Consider the following 15,205-nt stretch of genomic DNA (forward strand, 5'->3'; position numbering starts at 1 on the left):
GCACAGGACATCAAAACAGAATCATATCTGAAACAAGACAGGTGTTGGCAACTCTTAATGATCGGCGATGAAAAGCCAACTGATATTTACTCCTGAGGTGCTGACCTGTTCACCGGACGTGCTACCTGTCCCAGACCTGCTGTTTTCAACTCTCTAGAGACAGCAGGAGTGGTAGAGATACTCTTAATGATCGGCGATGAAAAGCCAACTGACATTTACTCCTGAGGTGCTGACCTGTTGCACCCTCGACAACCACTGTGATTATTATTATTTGACCCTGCTGGTCATCTATGAACATTTGAACATCTTGGCCATGTTCTGTTATAATCTCCACCCGGCACAGCCAGAAGAGGACTGGCCACCCCTCATAGTCTGGTTCCTCTCTAGGTTTCTTCCTAGGTTTTGGCCTTTCTATGGAGTTTTTCCTAGCCACCGTGCTTCTACACCTGTATTGCCTGCTGTTTGGGGTTTTAGGCTGGGTTTCTGTACAGCACTTTGATATATCAGCTGATGTAAGAAAGGCTATATAAATACATTTGATTTGCTTTGATCAGATTATAGCCAGTGTAACGGATGTGAAACGGCTAGCTAGTTAGTGGTGGTGCGCGCTAAATAACGTTTCAATCGGTGATGTCACTTGCTCTGAGACCTTGAAGTAGTGGTTCCCCTTGCTCTGCAAGGGCCATGGCTTTTGTGGAGCGATGGGTAACGATGCTTTGTGGGTGACTGTTGTTGATGTGTGCAGAGGGTCCCTGGTTCGAGCCCGGGTATGGGCGAGGGACGGTCTAAAGTTATACTGTTACACTACAACACCTGTCTTTGGCAACATGCTGTACCCTACCAACCAGGTGTCATGAAGAACAACAGCTGTACCCTACCAACCAGGTGTCATGAAGAACAACAGCTGTACCCTACCAACCAGGTGTCATGAAGAACAACAGCTGTACCCTACCAACCAGCTGTCATGAAGAACAACAGCTGTACCCTACCAACCAGGTGTCATGAAGAACAACAGCTGTACCCTACCAACCAGGTGTCATGAAGAACAACAGCTGTACCCTACCAACCAGGTGTCATGAAGAACAACAGCTGTACCCTACCAACCAGGTGTCATGAAGAACAACAGCTGTACCCTACCAACCAGGTGTCATGAAGAACAGCTGTACCCTACCAACAAGGTGTCATGAAGAACAACAGCTGTACCCTACCAACCAGGTGTCATGAAGAACAACAGCTGTACCCTACCAACCAGGTGTCATGAAGAACAACAGCTGTACCCTACCAACCAGGTGTCATGAAGAACAACAGCTGTACCCTACCAACCAGGTGTCATGAAGAACAACAGCTGTACCCTACCAACCAGGTGTCATGAAGAACAGCTGTACCCTACCAACCAGGTGTCATGAAGAACAACAGCTGTACCCTACCAACCAGGTGTCATGAAGAAGAACAACAGCTGTACTCTACCAACCAGGTGTCATGAAGAACAGCTGTACCCTACCAACCAGGTGTCATGAAGAACAGCTGTACCCTACCAACCAGGTGTCATGAAGAAGAACAGCTGTACCCTACCAACCAGGTGTCATGAAGAAGAACAGCTGTACCCTACCAACCAGGTGTCATGAAGAAGAACAACAGCTGTACCCTACCAACCAGGTGTCATGAAGAACAACAGCTGTACCCTACCAACCAGGTGTCATGAAGAACAGCAGCTGTACCCTACCAACCAGGTGTCATGAAGAACAACAGCTGTACCGTACCAACCAGGTGTCATGAAGAACAACAGCTGTACCCTACCAACCAGGTGTCATGAAGAACAGCTGTACCCTGCCAACCAGGTGTCATGAAGAAGAACAACAGCTGTACCCTACCAACCAGGTGTCATGATGAACAACAGCTGTACCCTACCAACCAGGTGTCATGAAGAACAATAGCTGTACTCTACCAACCAGGTGTCATGAAGAACAACAGCTGTACCCTACCAACCAGGTGTCATGAAGAACAACAGCTGTACCCTACCAACCAGGTGTCATGAAGAAGAACAACAGCTGTACCCTACCAACCAGGTGTCATGAAGAAGAACAACAGCAGATGCGCCAAGTCTTCCCAGAGCCACCAGTCATAAGAGTCGTCCTTCCCTAAATTACAAATTCGTCCACAGCTGTCTTCCGGGTGACTCTCAAAAAAACTTTGTCTGAGCTGACAAGGTACAAATCTGCCGTTCTGCCCCTGAACAAGGCCGTTAACCCACTGTTCCTAGGCCGTCATTGTAAATAAGAATTTGTTCTTAACTGGTTTGCCTGGTTAAATAAAATAAATCAAGATTTTAATTTCTCTCCTTTCCTGTAGGGTTGTGAGATGTCCCTTTGCTGTCATCTAGTGGATATTTGTCCTCAGCTAAGTTTAGACTGCTGTCCTTGTTTGCTGTGTTCCAGTGTACTATGGAATAGACGTCTCTCCTATTCTTAGCACTTGCCCAGTCATATTCAAGGTTAGAACTACCTTTCTAGGCATTCTGATGCTTCTAGCCTTGAGATGTTTTTTTCGATAACATATCTACAGTATTTCACTTTTTAATGTGTGTTGTCCAATGAATTTCGTAACCACTCCCTCTGCAAATCAGGGCTGATTGGAAAAAGCTATTCAAAAGAGGACATTGTATTATCATATCTTTGTACTCCCTGACGAAGGCCATGCAGCCAAAACGCATCAGAGGTTGTAAACTTTGTTTCCATTGAACATGCCATACAAATAATACTACATATAATTGTATAATAATTGCAGAATAACCTTATTGCCGAGCGCAAAATATTTAATAGAAAAATGACCAGCATTGAAGAATATTGACTCAATATTATTTGAAGTTGTAGCAAAGGCTTTTTTGATCTTTTGAAAGGTGGGGGGGTTACATGAGATGACGCGGATAATATTCTATGTTTTTATGTTTAGATTGGTATAATATATAATTGACCAATTTTTTATTATTATTTATGAACGGTCCAAAAAGCACTTTTTTATGAGGTTTTGAAATTAACAAAATTTCTGATTTTCAAAATCTCACCCTTGGGACCATTTCCCATATGGAAATCGACAGTTGCCTGCTCGCGCCCCCCTATGGGATTTCCGGTTTCTTACACTTGGCATTTGTACTGTTCCCGGTTGCAATATGGTTTTGATGAACTGCCACCCATTTGAGTGGTATTTGTGATTGTGTACATGGTTCGCCCAATGCCAATAAGTTGCCATTCATTTTTGCCCATTTCATGGGCGTCTTCCCTTAAATAAGTATTCACACCCCTAAGTCAATACTTTGTAGAAGCACCTTCGGCAGCGATTACAGCTGTGAGTCTTTCTGGGTGAGTCTCTAAGAGCTTTACACACCTGGATTGTGCAACATTTTCCCATTTATTCTTTTAAAAAATTCTTCAAGCTCTGTCAAATTGGTTGTTGATCATTGCTCGACAACCATTTTGAGGTGTTGCCTTAGATCTTCAAGTAGATTTAAGTCAAAACTGTAACTCGGCCACTCAGAAACATTCACTGTCTTCTTGGTAAGCAACTCCCGTGTAGATTTGGCCTTGTGTTTTAAGTTATTGTCCTGCTGAAAGGTGAATTCATCTCCTAGTGTCTGGTGGAAAGCAGACTGAACAAGGTTTTCCTCTGGGATTTTGCCTGAACTTAGCTCCATTCTGTTTCTTTTTATCCTGAAAAACTCCCCAGGCCTTAACAACTACAAGCATACCCATAACATGATGCAACCACCGCTATGCTTGAAAATATGGAGAGTGGTACTCAGTAATGTGTTGTATTCAGGACAAAAAGTTAATTTCTTTGCCAAATTTTTTGCAGTATTACTTTAGTGCTTGTTGTAAACAGGATGCTTGTTTTTGAATATTTGTATTCTGTACAGGCTTCCTTATTTTCACTCTGTCCTTTAGGTTAATATTGTGGAGTAACTACAATGTTGTTGATCCATCCTCAGTTTTCTCCTATCACAGCCATTAAACTCTGTAACTGTTTTAAAGTCACCATTGGCCTCATGGTAAAATCCCTGAGCGGTTTCCTTCCTCTCCAGCAGCTGAGTTAGGAGGAAACACCTGTATCTTTGTAGTGACTGGGTGTATTGATACACCATCCAAAGTGTAATTAATAACTTCACCAACCTCAAAGGGATATTCAATGTCTGCATCTTTTTTTACCCATCTACCAATAGGTGCCCTTCTTTGTAAGACTGTAGAAAACCTCATTGGTCTTTATGGTTAAATCACTGCTCGACTGAGGGACCTTACAGATAGTTGTATGTGTGCGGTTGAGAGGAGGTAGTTGATAAAAATCATGATAAACACCATTATTGAACACAAAGTGAGTCCATGCTACTTATTATGCTACTCGTTAAGCACATTGTTACTACTCAACATACTTAGGCTTGACATAAGGGGTTGAATACTTATTGACTCAAGACATTTCAGCTTTTCATTTTTTATAAGTTTTTAAACATGGCAAAATACACAATTCCACTTTGATATGTGGTATTGTGTGTAAGACAGTAACAAAGAATGACAATACAAACTTATTTTAAAGTCAGGTGGTAACACAACAAAATGTGGAAAAAGTCAAATTATTATAAAAAAAACAAAAAAACAATTTTAGAATAAAGCTGTAATGTTAACAAACCGCTGAGGGATGTAAATACTATCCAAATGCTCTTTATATAACATATGTTGGTAGTATGAGGGTTAATAAATCATTTATATAAACTCATATCAAATATAATTTTAAAATAGTTATTAATTGCATAATCTGACTGTGGGATCACATAGTGTAGCAGTAATAAGAGCTCATTCTCTGTGAGGTCGTCCCTGTCCCCGCTGTGAAGCATCAGACCCAGACATGTCTCCATGTATCTGTCTTCGTAGCTCCGCTATGTGAGCAGGACCGATGCGGCAGCACCCGCCTGTTGGAAGACACGACATCCTAGTTCAGGGATGGGCTACTTTGATGGGGGTCGGGGTTCACAAAATATCTGAACTCATCAGTGGCTCGCGGGTCTATGTACCCACATCCATATTCACACATGCAGTCAGAGCCGGTCCTAGCCTTTTGGGGGCCCTAAGCAGTAAGAGCTGGTCCTAGCCTTTTGGGGGCCCTATCCATATCCACACATGCAGTCAGAGCCGGCCCTAGCCTTTTGGGGGCCCTATCCATATCCACACATGCAGTCAGAGCCGGCCCTAGCCTTTTGGGGGCCCTATCCATATCCACACATGCAGTCAGAGCCGGCCCTAGCCTTTTGGGGGCCCTAAGCAGTAAGAGCCGGTCCTAGCCTTTTGGGGGCCCTATCCATTTCCACATGCAGTCAGAGCCGGCCCTAGCCTTTTGGGGGCCCTATCCATATCCACACATGCAGTCAGAGCCAGCCCTAGCCTTTTGGGGAACCTAAGCAGTCAGAGCCGGACCTAGCCTTTTGGGGCCCTATCCATATCCACACATGCAGTCAGAGCCAGCCCTAGCCTTTTGGGGAACCTAAGCAGTCAGAGCCGGACCTAGCCTTTATGGGGCCCTAAGTGAAATGATGTTGCCATGGGCTAATTTAGTACCTGTCAGTGACTGACATAACAGAAAAACTGTTGATGCACAACAACATTTTGAAATTGCATATTGTGTATTCTACTATTCTACCTAGCAACAGTAAATTGAATCCCCAAGAGTTCCTAAAAAACATTGATCTGTAAATTGATTCGTGGGCCTACAAAAAGGGGTTTGACCATCCCTGTTCTAATACAAAGACAACATTAGTTCATGCTGTTGTCTTACCTATAAGTGCACACCCTTGTTCCATCCACTCCAGACTCAATTCAGCTATTGAAGATATTCTGTTCTCTGGTTTTCTCCACCTTTTAAATGATAAAAAAAAGGTTCAAAATCAACACAAGAGATTCACTCAATATTCCCTTGAAACAATTGAGGAATCATCATGGAACTGTAGACTGAAGTGAAAAGTTAATATAGTCTAGATTTCTTATACAAGAGCAGACATCAGTGTGTAGCCAAATGATACAGTATGTATAGTACTCCTACCTGGATGTGTCAGGTCACAGACCTGTGTAAAGCCAAGGTCTTCGTCCCAAACGGCACCCTAATCCCTATTTAGTGCACTACTTTTGGACCAGAGACCTATGGAATAGGGTTCCATTTTGGGACACAACCAAGGTGAATTTAGTTTCACTCACCCAGTGTATGTATCCCACTCCTCTCCACTGTTGGGGTAAACCACCCAGCCGAGGCCTGGTCTCCTCTGTGTCCTGGCTGAGACTAGGAGGGGCTTGACCAGGGCTGGAGGACAGCACCACCCCTACAGCCACCAGCTGACTGGACCTACTGGCCAGCTGGACCGCCTCAGAGAAACAACTGCTGTCAGATATACACTGGCCGTCCTGAGGAGAAGATATCACTGTATTCTTACATCCCATATTTACAGCAACAAAACACTCAAACTGGACAGTTTTATCTCCATCTCTTCATTCAAAGACTCAATAACGGACACTCTTATTGACAGTTGTGGCTGTTTGTGTGATGTGTTGTTGTCTCTACCTTCTTGACCTTTGTGCTTTTTTCTGTGCCCAATAATGTTTGTACCATGTTTTGTGCTGCTACCATGTTGTGCTGCTGTCATGTTGTGTTGCTACCATGCTGTCTTGTCGACTTGCTATGTTGTCGTCTTAGGTCTCTCTTTATGTAGTGTTGTCTGTCTTGTCGTGATGTGTGTTTTGTCCTACATTTATATTTTATTTTTTAAATCCCAGCCCCCGTCCCCACAAGGCCTCTTGGTAGGCTATCATTATAAATGAGCATTTGTTCTTAACTAACTAACGAGAATCGATGTGTCTTTCCTAGATCCCTTGCGTCCCTCCTTGCCTATTTCTCAGAATGCTTTGATAAAGAATGTTTAAGGGTAGGAACTTAGGAGACGAGGAGAGAGGACGGCGAGGAATCAAGGAAAGACAAATTGAGAAAGAGTCTTAATTACATAGCGAGAATTACCTTACAGGAGAAGGCCAGCCATGCTTTAGAATCTGGAAACTCTCTGAGCAGCTCCACCAGAGCTTCTGCCTCCTTGATGCTTGGGATGGTTTCCATGGCAATGAGATCGGCCCCTGCTGTAACTAGACAGTGGACCTGGGGGCGGTGCCAGGCTTTCAGTTCCTGGAGACACAGAGAGAGAGACATTTAAAAAAAATATGGGCACAATCAGAATGTGGACAAGATCAGGACAAAGGACACATGTTAGCAGTAGGTATAAACGAGGCTAGAGACTGAGTGCAAGACAGACCATAGGAACACTAGTCTATTATACTGATCAAAAATATAAACGCAACATGGAACAATTTCACTGAGTTACAGTTCATATAATGAAATCAGTCAATTGAAATACATTCATTAAGACATAATCTATGGATTTCACATGACTGGGGCGCAGCCATGGGTGGGGAGCCAGGCCCAGCCAATTAGAATTTGTCTTTCTCCACAAAAGGGCTTTATTACAGACATAAATACTCCTCAATTTCATAAGCTGTCCAGGTGGCTGGTTTTAGAAGATCCCGCAGGTGAAGAACCCGGTTGTGGAGGTCCTGGGTTGGCGTGGTTACACGTGGTCTGCAGTTGTGAGGCCGGTTGGATGTACTGCCGAATTCTCTAAAATGACGGAGGCGGCTTATGGTAGAGAAATGAACATTCAATTATCTGGCAACAGCTCTAGTGGACATTCCTGCAGTCAGCATGCCAATTGCGGGCTCTGTCAAAATTGAGGCATCTGTGGCATTGTGTTGTGTGACAAAACTGCACATTTAAGAGTGGCCTTTTATTGTCCCCAGCACAAGGTGCACCTATGTAATGAACATGCTGTTTAATCAGCCTCTTGATATTCCACACCTGTCAGGTGGATGGATTATCAAAGGAGAAATGCTCACTAACTGGGATGTAAACAAATTTGTGCCCAGAATTTGAGAGAAATTAGCTTTTTGTGCATATGGAACATTTCTGAGATCTTTTTATTTCAGCTCAGTAAACATGGGACCAACACTTTACATGTTGTGTTTTATATTTTCATTCGGTATTGATAATGATGAGTCAACCCTAATGTGAGTTCTTTCTTGGCATTGCCTGCCTTACCTCAACACTCATCTCCGCAGCGTAAGCGCCAGTGTACTCCGAGCCGTTGTGCATGAAGGCCCCGTAAGGTCCAACAGAGCCTGCAACCAGAGGCACCCTGCGATCTGAGAAGATAGACAGATACCATGTAATGTACATTAACAACTCTGATCGTACAAATAAGAGCTTCAGAAACATCTGGATCATGTCCAAATTACAGGATCTCTGCGTGCCTGGCTGAGCTGGTAGGTCCTGAGCAGCTTAGCCAATGTTTACAATGATGATGAGAAAATAACATCCAATCGCTAATTAATAATAATAATAATTCATTGGATTTATATATCCTACTAACTGAGGTTCCTCAAAACGCTTTTCATAGTAGGGGAAAACTTACCTCATCCACCTTCAATGTTTACGGAGGCCTGGAATGCAATAGTTTTGTGTACAACATGAAGTTTGTAATTCGACTGAGTGTCTGTGTCTTGCTTGCGTTCCACCTCTGGGCAGCCAAATGTTTTAGGAAGCCAAGCATGTATTCGGACCGGTGAAAAGAAAAGTGAGTTTGTTTTGCGTCACCTGATGCCATAGTTATGCCATATATGCTGATATTGAGGCGAAAGTAAATAGCTGCATGTAACTCAGCAGCTAAGAAGAACACAATCGCTAGACTGCCTGTTTGTATCATGCTTATGTTTGCAATACTTACAAAGTTTGTACGAACAGGTCGATAATGTATTTTGATGTAAAACATTTAAATTTAGCTGAATGAAGCTTACTCCTCGCCTGAAAAAAATAACATGAATTTGCGCTTAATGAGGAATACAATAGTTAGAACAGTTTTGTACAACATTTAAGTTTGTAGGCTACACCAGTGACCAGACAATGTCAATGTGTAGAATTGCAGGAAATTAACTCAAAAAGGTTAAAACATTAAAAAAATAATACTCTACTGTCAGGAGGGGGGGGTGCTAAAATGTGTGTGTGTGTGTGTGTGTGGGGGGCAACAACATTTTGCTTCGAGACCCCAAAAGGCTATGGCCGGTTCTGACTGCCTGTGTGGGTAATGGATGTGGTGTGCAGACCCGTGAGCCACTGTGCCCCCCCCCATGATGAGTTCAGATGTTTTGTTGCCCCCCGCCCATCAAAGTTTCCCTGGCCTAGAATGTTGGCAGGAACTCCACCTGTAACTCACCTGATGGAGGCTGGTCAGCTATAAAGTGTTTGACAGTCTCTCTGGCCAGAGTCACTCCTGACATGATGAGTTGGTTGGCCTGTTCAGGGGTGACGTCCAGGTGCCTGATGAAGCCCTCAACACTAGCCTGGTACGTGGCTGTAGTTATCACATCAGCACCAGCACACAGAAACCTAGGGAGAGACAACATTTGCAATGCTTTGCAACAGTAAAGGCAGAACTACAACAATAGTCTATGTTAAACAACTCACCTGTAATGAGCATCTTTAATAGCCTGTGGGTTAGTATGGAGCAGCCTTGCACTCCACAAAGGATCTCCCTGTATCCACGCAAAACATTCTCGTCAAATATACAGGATGCGAAGTACAGGAGAATATTCATTACGCCAATTATGTTGCAAATATAATAATATATATATAAACATTTTAAATTTAATTGTACCTTTATTTAAAGTCAGTTAAGAACAAATTCTTATTTTCAATGACGGCCTAGGAACAGTGGGTTAACTGCCTGTTCAGGGGCAGAACGACAGATTTGTACCTTGTCAGCTCGGTAACCTTCCGGTTACTTGTCCAACGCTCTAACCACTAGGCTACCCTGTCGCCTCTACAATTTAACCACTAGGCTACCCTGCCGCCTCAACAATCTAACCACTAGGCTACACTGCCGCCTCAACAATTTAACCACTAGGCTACCCTGCCACCTCTACAATCTAACCACTAGGCTACCCTGTCACCTCTACAATTTAACCACTAGGCTACCCTGCCACCTCTACAATCTAACCACTAGGCTACCCTGTCGCCTCTACAATTTAACCACTAGGCTACCCTGCCGCCTCTACAATCTAACCACTAGGCTACCCTGTCGCCTCTACAATCTAACCACTAGGCTACCCTGTCGACTCTACAATCTAACCACTAGGCTACCCTGCCGCCTCTACAATCTAACCACTAGGCTACCTGCCGCCCCAAGTTGCTGTTTGGAAAAATGTAATGATTACAACCCAGCTCTCTTTAGTATTACTCATAAAAATGCAATTTGTTGTATTTCACCTGTAATTTACAACCTGTTGATTCCAGTTCTGTTGCCAGTCCACCATCTACAATAAGTGGACCCCGACCAATATCCATTAAAGTTGTTAGAATATCCGTTTTGTCCATGGTCACTTACTGGTAGTCTCTCACTCGGCCATTTATCTTTGAATAAATTAAAGTAACGTTACTAAGCCGGTGCTGAACCTTGTCCTATTCGGGTAAAAGCAATATTGGTTATCTATTAAACAGATTTAACTACCCCCATCAATGACAAAATCACAACAGAAGAAGTCAACCCACGTTTCGCAAGGGGTCATAGTTGTACTTCCGGAAACAACATTATTATTATTATTATTTTTTGCATTCGTTGCTAATTCTGTGCAAATTTGCATCCTATATTTATGGAAAAGCCTCCAAGTTATTTATTTGTTGTTTTAAAAATCTTTTTTTACCCGTGTTAAACATTACTGCGCATGTTGCTATGGTGATATGTTGTACAACGAAGCTAACTAGCTAACTGCTACAATAGCCACACGAACTGTCGTCATCGGGGATCTCTATCTAAAATAATGGTAAGATAAAGCATCGCTAGCTACCCTTCGTGGTTTCATGAATGTAGGTGCCAACAAAGCATTAAAATACATACTCTATACATGTTTTGAAATGCTGTACGATTTAGGTAGCAGTTAACCGTTGTTTGCGCACTTTGGCTAGCATAGCTAGCGCAATGACTGTATATGAATACGTTAACTAGCCAACCAAACAAAGTAACATGACTCATTTTTAAAATGTAACCTTTATTTAAATAGGCAAGTCTGTTAGGAAAAACCTTATTTACAATGACGGCCTAGGAGCAGTGGGATAACTGCCTTGTTCAGGGGCAGAAAGACAGATGTGTACCTTGTCAGGGATTTGATCCAGCAACCTTTCAGTTACCGGTCCAACGCCCCAATGCAGGCAGAAACAAGATATGTTTATACTTTTAACATCATACAACCAAGCGATGTTACTTGGTCAGTTGAAATACTTTACGCAAATAATACAATTTTTGCTTGCTAACGTTAGGCTCCCCAGGTCATTGTGGTAAATTAGTTACCGTATTATCTACCGGCAGATGGCGTAATTTCCCGCACAATGAGCTGTGCAGGTTGTGTCGTCGACAGAAAGTCTGTCAGTAGAATCATGTTTGTTCTACTGTTTGGCCTCTATCGTCCCACAGTGTTATTCATAATTTAGAGCTGCTACGAAGGCGTTTGTGGGGAGAGGATAGTGACATAATTTAGAGCTGCTACGAAGGCGTTTGTGGGGAGAGGATAGTGACATAATTTTCTCCAACACTTACATGTATATTGTTTTGTCTTTCATATCATTGGCCATGGCTGGTCTCATCTGTCCATGACATGTCCAACTAGGAGACCAGTACAGTAAGTATGACCGTTAAAGTAGACTGAATTTGGCTGACCTGCCAATCAATCAGTTGACCAACTGCTGTGATAATGCACTGACTGGATGAATGTGATGTGCATTCAGACTAGCTTAGAGGTACATCGGCATAATAAATGTGCTCACAAGGCCTGTATTCACAAAGCGTCTTATAGTAGTAGTGCTGATCTAGGATCAGTTTTGCCTTTTGGATCATAATGAATAAGACAGTGGGACTAGATAATTAGAGCAGCCCTCTGAGAAGCTTTGTGAATACGGACCAGTACCATTTTCTAAGCATGTTGTATTACTGTATAACAATCTCTTACCTAGTCTATCGCTCGCTGTACGTGATTCATTTTGAGGGGAATATTGATCTGCCTTAGTGCAAGCAGCAGCAGGAGATGTTTCCATTGATAGCACTGTGGGACAGCAGGTGTCTGAGAAAGAATGGTCCTTCTCTTCCCAGAGCTGGCTGAAATGAAGGCCCTGCTCTGCGTGGCTGGAGACCACATGGATCTAGTTATCACAACTTGGCCTGGCTAGCACAGATGTTAGTTTAGGCTGGGTGTACACTGCACGACTTTCAAAATACTAACATCGCTGAGCCTCTCACATGAAACTTTATTGTAGTTTTTTTTGTCTTGCCAACGTAGTGGCGCGTATACTACATGATGTAGCAGAGACGGAGGGTCACACACTACACGATTCTTCACTTTGGTCGGGAGGATTCTCCATGTTAACCTTAACCCTCCTGACCATCCAGACACCTCCTAACCCTCCTGACCATCCAGACACCTCCTAACCCTCCTGACCATCCAGACACCTCCTAACCCTCCTGACCAACCAGACACCTCCTAACCCTCTTGACCAACCAGACACCTCCTAACCTTAACCCTCCTGTCCAACCAGACACCTCCTAACCCTCCTGACCATCCAGACACCTCCTAACCCTCCTGACCAACCAGACACCTCCTAACCCTCCTGACCAACCAGACACCTCCTAACCCTCCTGACCATCCAGACACCTCCTAACTCTCCTGACCATCCAGACACCTCCTAACCCTCCTGACCAACCAGACACCTCCTAACCCTCCTGACCAACCAGACACCTCCTAACCCTCCTGACACCTCCTAACCCTCTTGACCAACCAGACACCTCCTAACCTTAACCCTCCTGGCCATCCAGACACCACCTGACCATCCAGACACCTCCTAACCCTCCTGACCATCCAGACACCTCCTAACCCTCCTGACCATCCAGACACCTCCTAACCCTCCTGACCAACCAGACACCTCCTAACCCTCCTGACCAACCAGACACCTCCTAACCCTCCTGACCAACCAGACACCTCCTAACCCTCCTGACCAAGCAGACACCTCCTAACCCTCCTGACCAACCAGACACCTCCTAACCCTCCTGACCATCCAGACACCTCCTAACCCTCCTGACCATCCAGACACCTCCTAACCCTCCTGACCATCCAGACACCTCCTAACCCTCCTGACCATCCAGACACCTCCTAATCCTTCTGACCATCCAGACACCTCCTGACCATCCAGACACCTCCTAACCCTCCTGTCCATCCAGACACCTCCTAACCCTCCTGTCCATCCAGACACCTCCTGACCATCCAGACACCTCCTAACCCTCCTGACCATCCAGACACCTCCTAACCCTCCTGACCAACCAGACACCTCCTAACCCTCCTGACCAACCAGACACCTCCTAACCCTCCTGACCAACCAGACACCTCCTAACCCTCACACACTACAAGATTCTTCACTTTGTTCGGGAGGATTCTCCATGCCACCACGCTGTCTCTCTAAAACAATGACGTGATTACATTGTTAACGTAGCTACAACGAGCTGTGGCAAAAAGCTGCCTCAAATGTTTTCAGGCAGACATTGACACTTGCCATATAGAGTTGAAATATCTTGCCAACATTTAGAATTGAATATCATTGCTTGTGAACTTCAGAGTTGTAACGATTTGTCACTTTGGTTAAAGTCATTGCTCCTGCTCGAGAGTATTCACATTCTGGGTGATGTGATACAACGTCTTCATCCCATTTCCTCTTCTCTGGTGAGCTCTTATTGGCTATTGCTGATCATCATTCTCAAAACATATAAGTCTTCAGTGTGTGACCCTATAGACCTTCAGTGGTGAACCTATAGACCTTCAGTGGTGAACCTATAGACCCTTCAGTGGTGAACCTATAGACCTTCAGTGGTGAACCTATAGACCTTCAGTGGTGAACCTATAGACCTTCAGTGGTGAACCTAATAGACCCTTCAGTGGTGAACCTATAGACCTTCAGTGGTGAACCTATAAACCTTCAGTGGTGAACCTAATAGACCCTTCAGTGGTGAACCTATAGCTCTTCAGTGGTGAACCAATAGACATTCAGTGGTGAACCTATAGACCCTTCAGTGGTGAACCTATAGCCCTTCAGTGGTGAACCTATAGCCCTTCAGTGGTGAACCTATAGCCCTTCAGTGGTGAACCTATAGACCCTTCAGTGGTGAACCTATAGCCCTTCAGTGGTGAACCAATAGACCTTCAGTGGTGAACCTATAAACCTTCAGTGGTGAACCTAATAGACCCTTCAGTGGTGAACCTATAGCTCTTCAGTGGTGAACCAATAGACATTCAGTGGTGAACCTATAGACCCTTCAGTGGTGAACCTATAGCCCTTCAGTGGTGAACCTATAGCCCTTCAGTGGTGAACCAATAGACCTTCAGTGGTGAACCAATAGACCTTCAGTGGTGAACCTATAGACCTTCAGTGGTGAACCTATAGACCTTCAGTGGTGAACCTATAGACCTTCAGTGGTGAACCTATAGACCTTCAGTGGTGAACCTATAGACCTTCAGTGGTGAACCTATAGACCTTCAGTGGTGAACCTAATAGACCCTTCAGTGGTGAACCAATAGACATTCAGTGGTGAACCTATAGACCCTTCAGTGGTGAACCTATAGACCTTCAGTGGTGAACCTATAGACCTTCAGTGGTGAACCTATAGACCTTCAGTGGTGAACCTATAGACCCTTCAGTGGTGAACCAATAGACCTTCAGTGGTGAACCTATAGACCTTCAGTGGTGAACCTATAGACCTTCAGTGGTGAACCTATAGACCTTCAGTGGTGAACCTATAGACCTTCAGTGGTGAACCTATAGACCCTTCAGTGGTGAACCTATAGACCTTCAGTGGTGAACCTATAGACCTTCAGTGGTGAACCTATAGACCTTCAGTGGTGAACCTATAGACCTTCAGTGTGTGAACCTATAGACCTTCAGTGGTGAACCTATAGACCCTTCAGTGGTGAACCTATAGACCCTTTAGTGGTGAACCAATAGACATTCAGTGGTGAACCAATAGACATTCAGTGGTGAACCTATAGAC

General features: G+C 44.1%; 1 protein-coding gene and 1 pseudogene across 1 annotated transcript in view; one reads left to right on the forward strand and one right to left on the reverse strand.

Moving 5' to 3' along the window:
- Positions 1-4,463: 4,463 nt before the first annotated feature.
- LOC135524846 (homocysteine S-methyltransferase-like) lies at positions 4,464-10,664 on the reverse strand (annotated as a pseudogene).
- Positions 10,665-11,823: 1,159 nt separating this feature from the next.
- LOC135525090 (nucleoside diphosphate kinase homolog 7-like) overlaps positions 11,824-15,205 on the forward strand; it is an 88,955-nt gene continuing 85,573 nt past the window's right edge. Inside the window, exon 1 of the mRNA XM_064952844.1 lies at positions 11,824-11,916. Coding sequence (XP_064808916.1) covers positions 11,884-11,916 — 33 coding nt within the window. The 5' untranslated portion in view covers positions 11,824-11,883. The remainder of the gene's footprint in view (positions 11,917-15,205) is intronic.

Source organism: Oncorhynchus masou, chromosome 31 (assembly GCF_036934945.1).
Source record: "Oncorhynchus masou masou isolate Uvic2021 chromosome 31, UVic_Omas_1.1, whole genome shotgun sequence".
Classification (NCBI taxonomy): domain Eukaryota; kingdom Metazoa; phylum Chordata; class Actinopteri; order Salmoniformes; family Salmonidae; genus Oncorhynchus; species Oncorhynchus masou.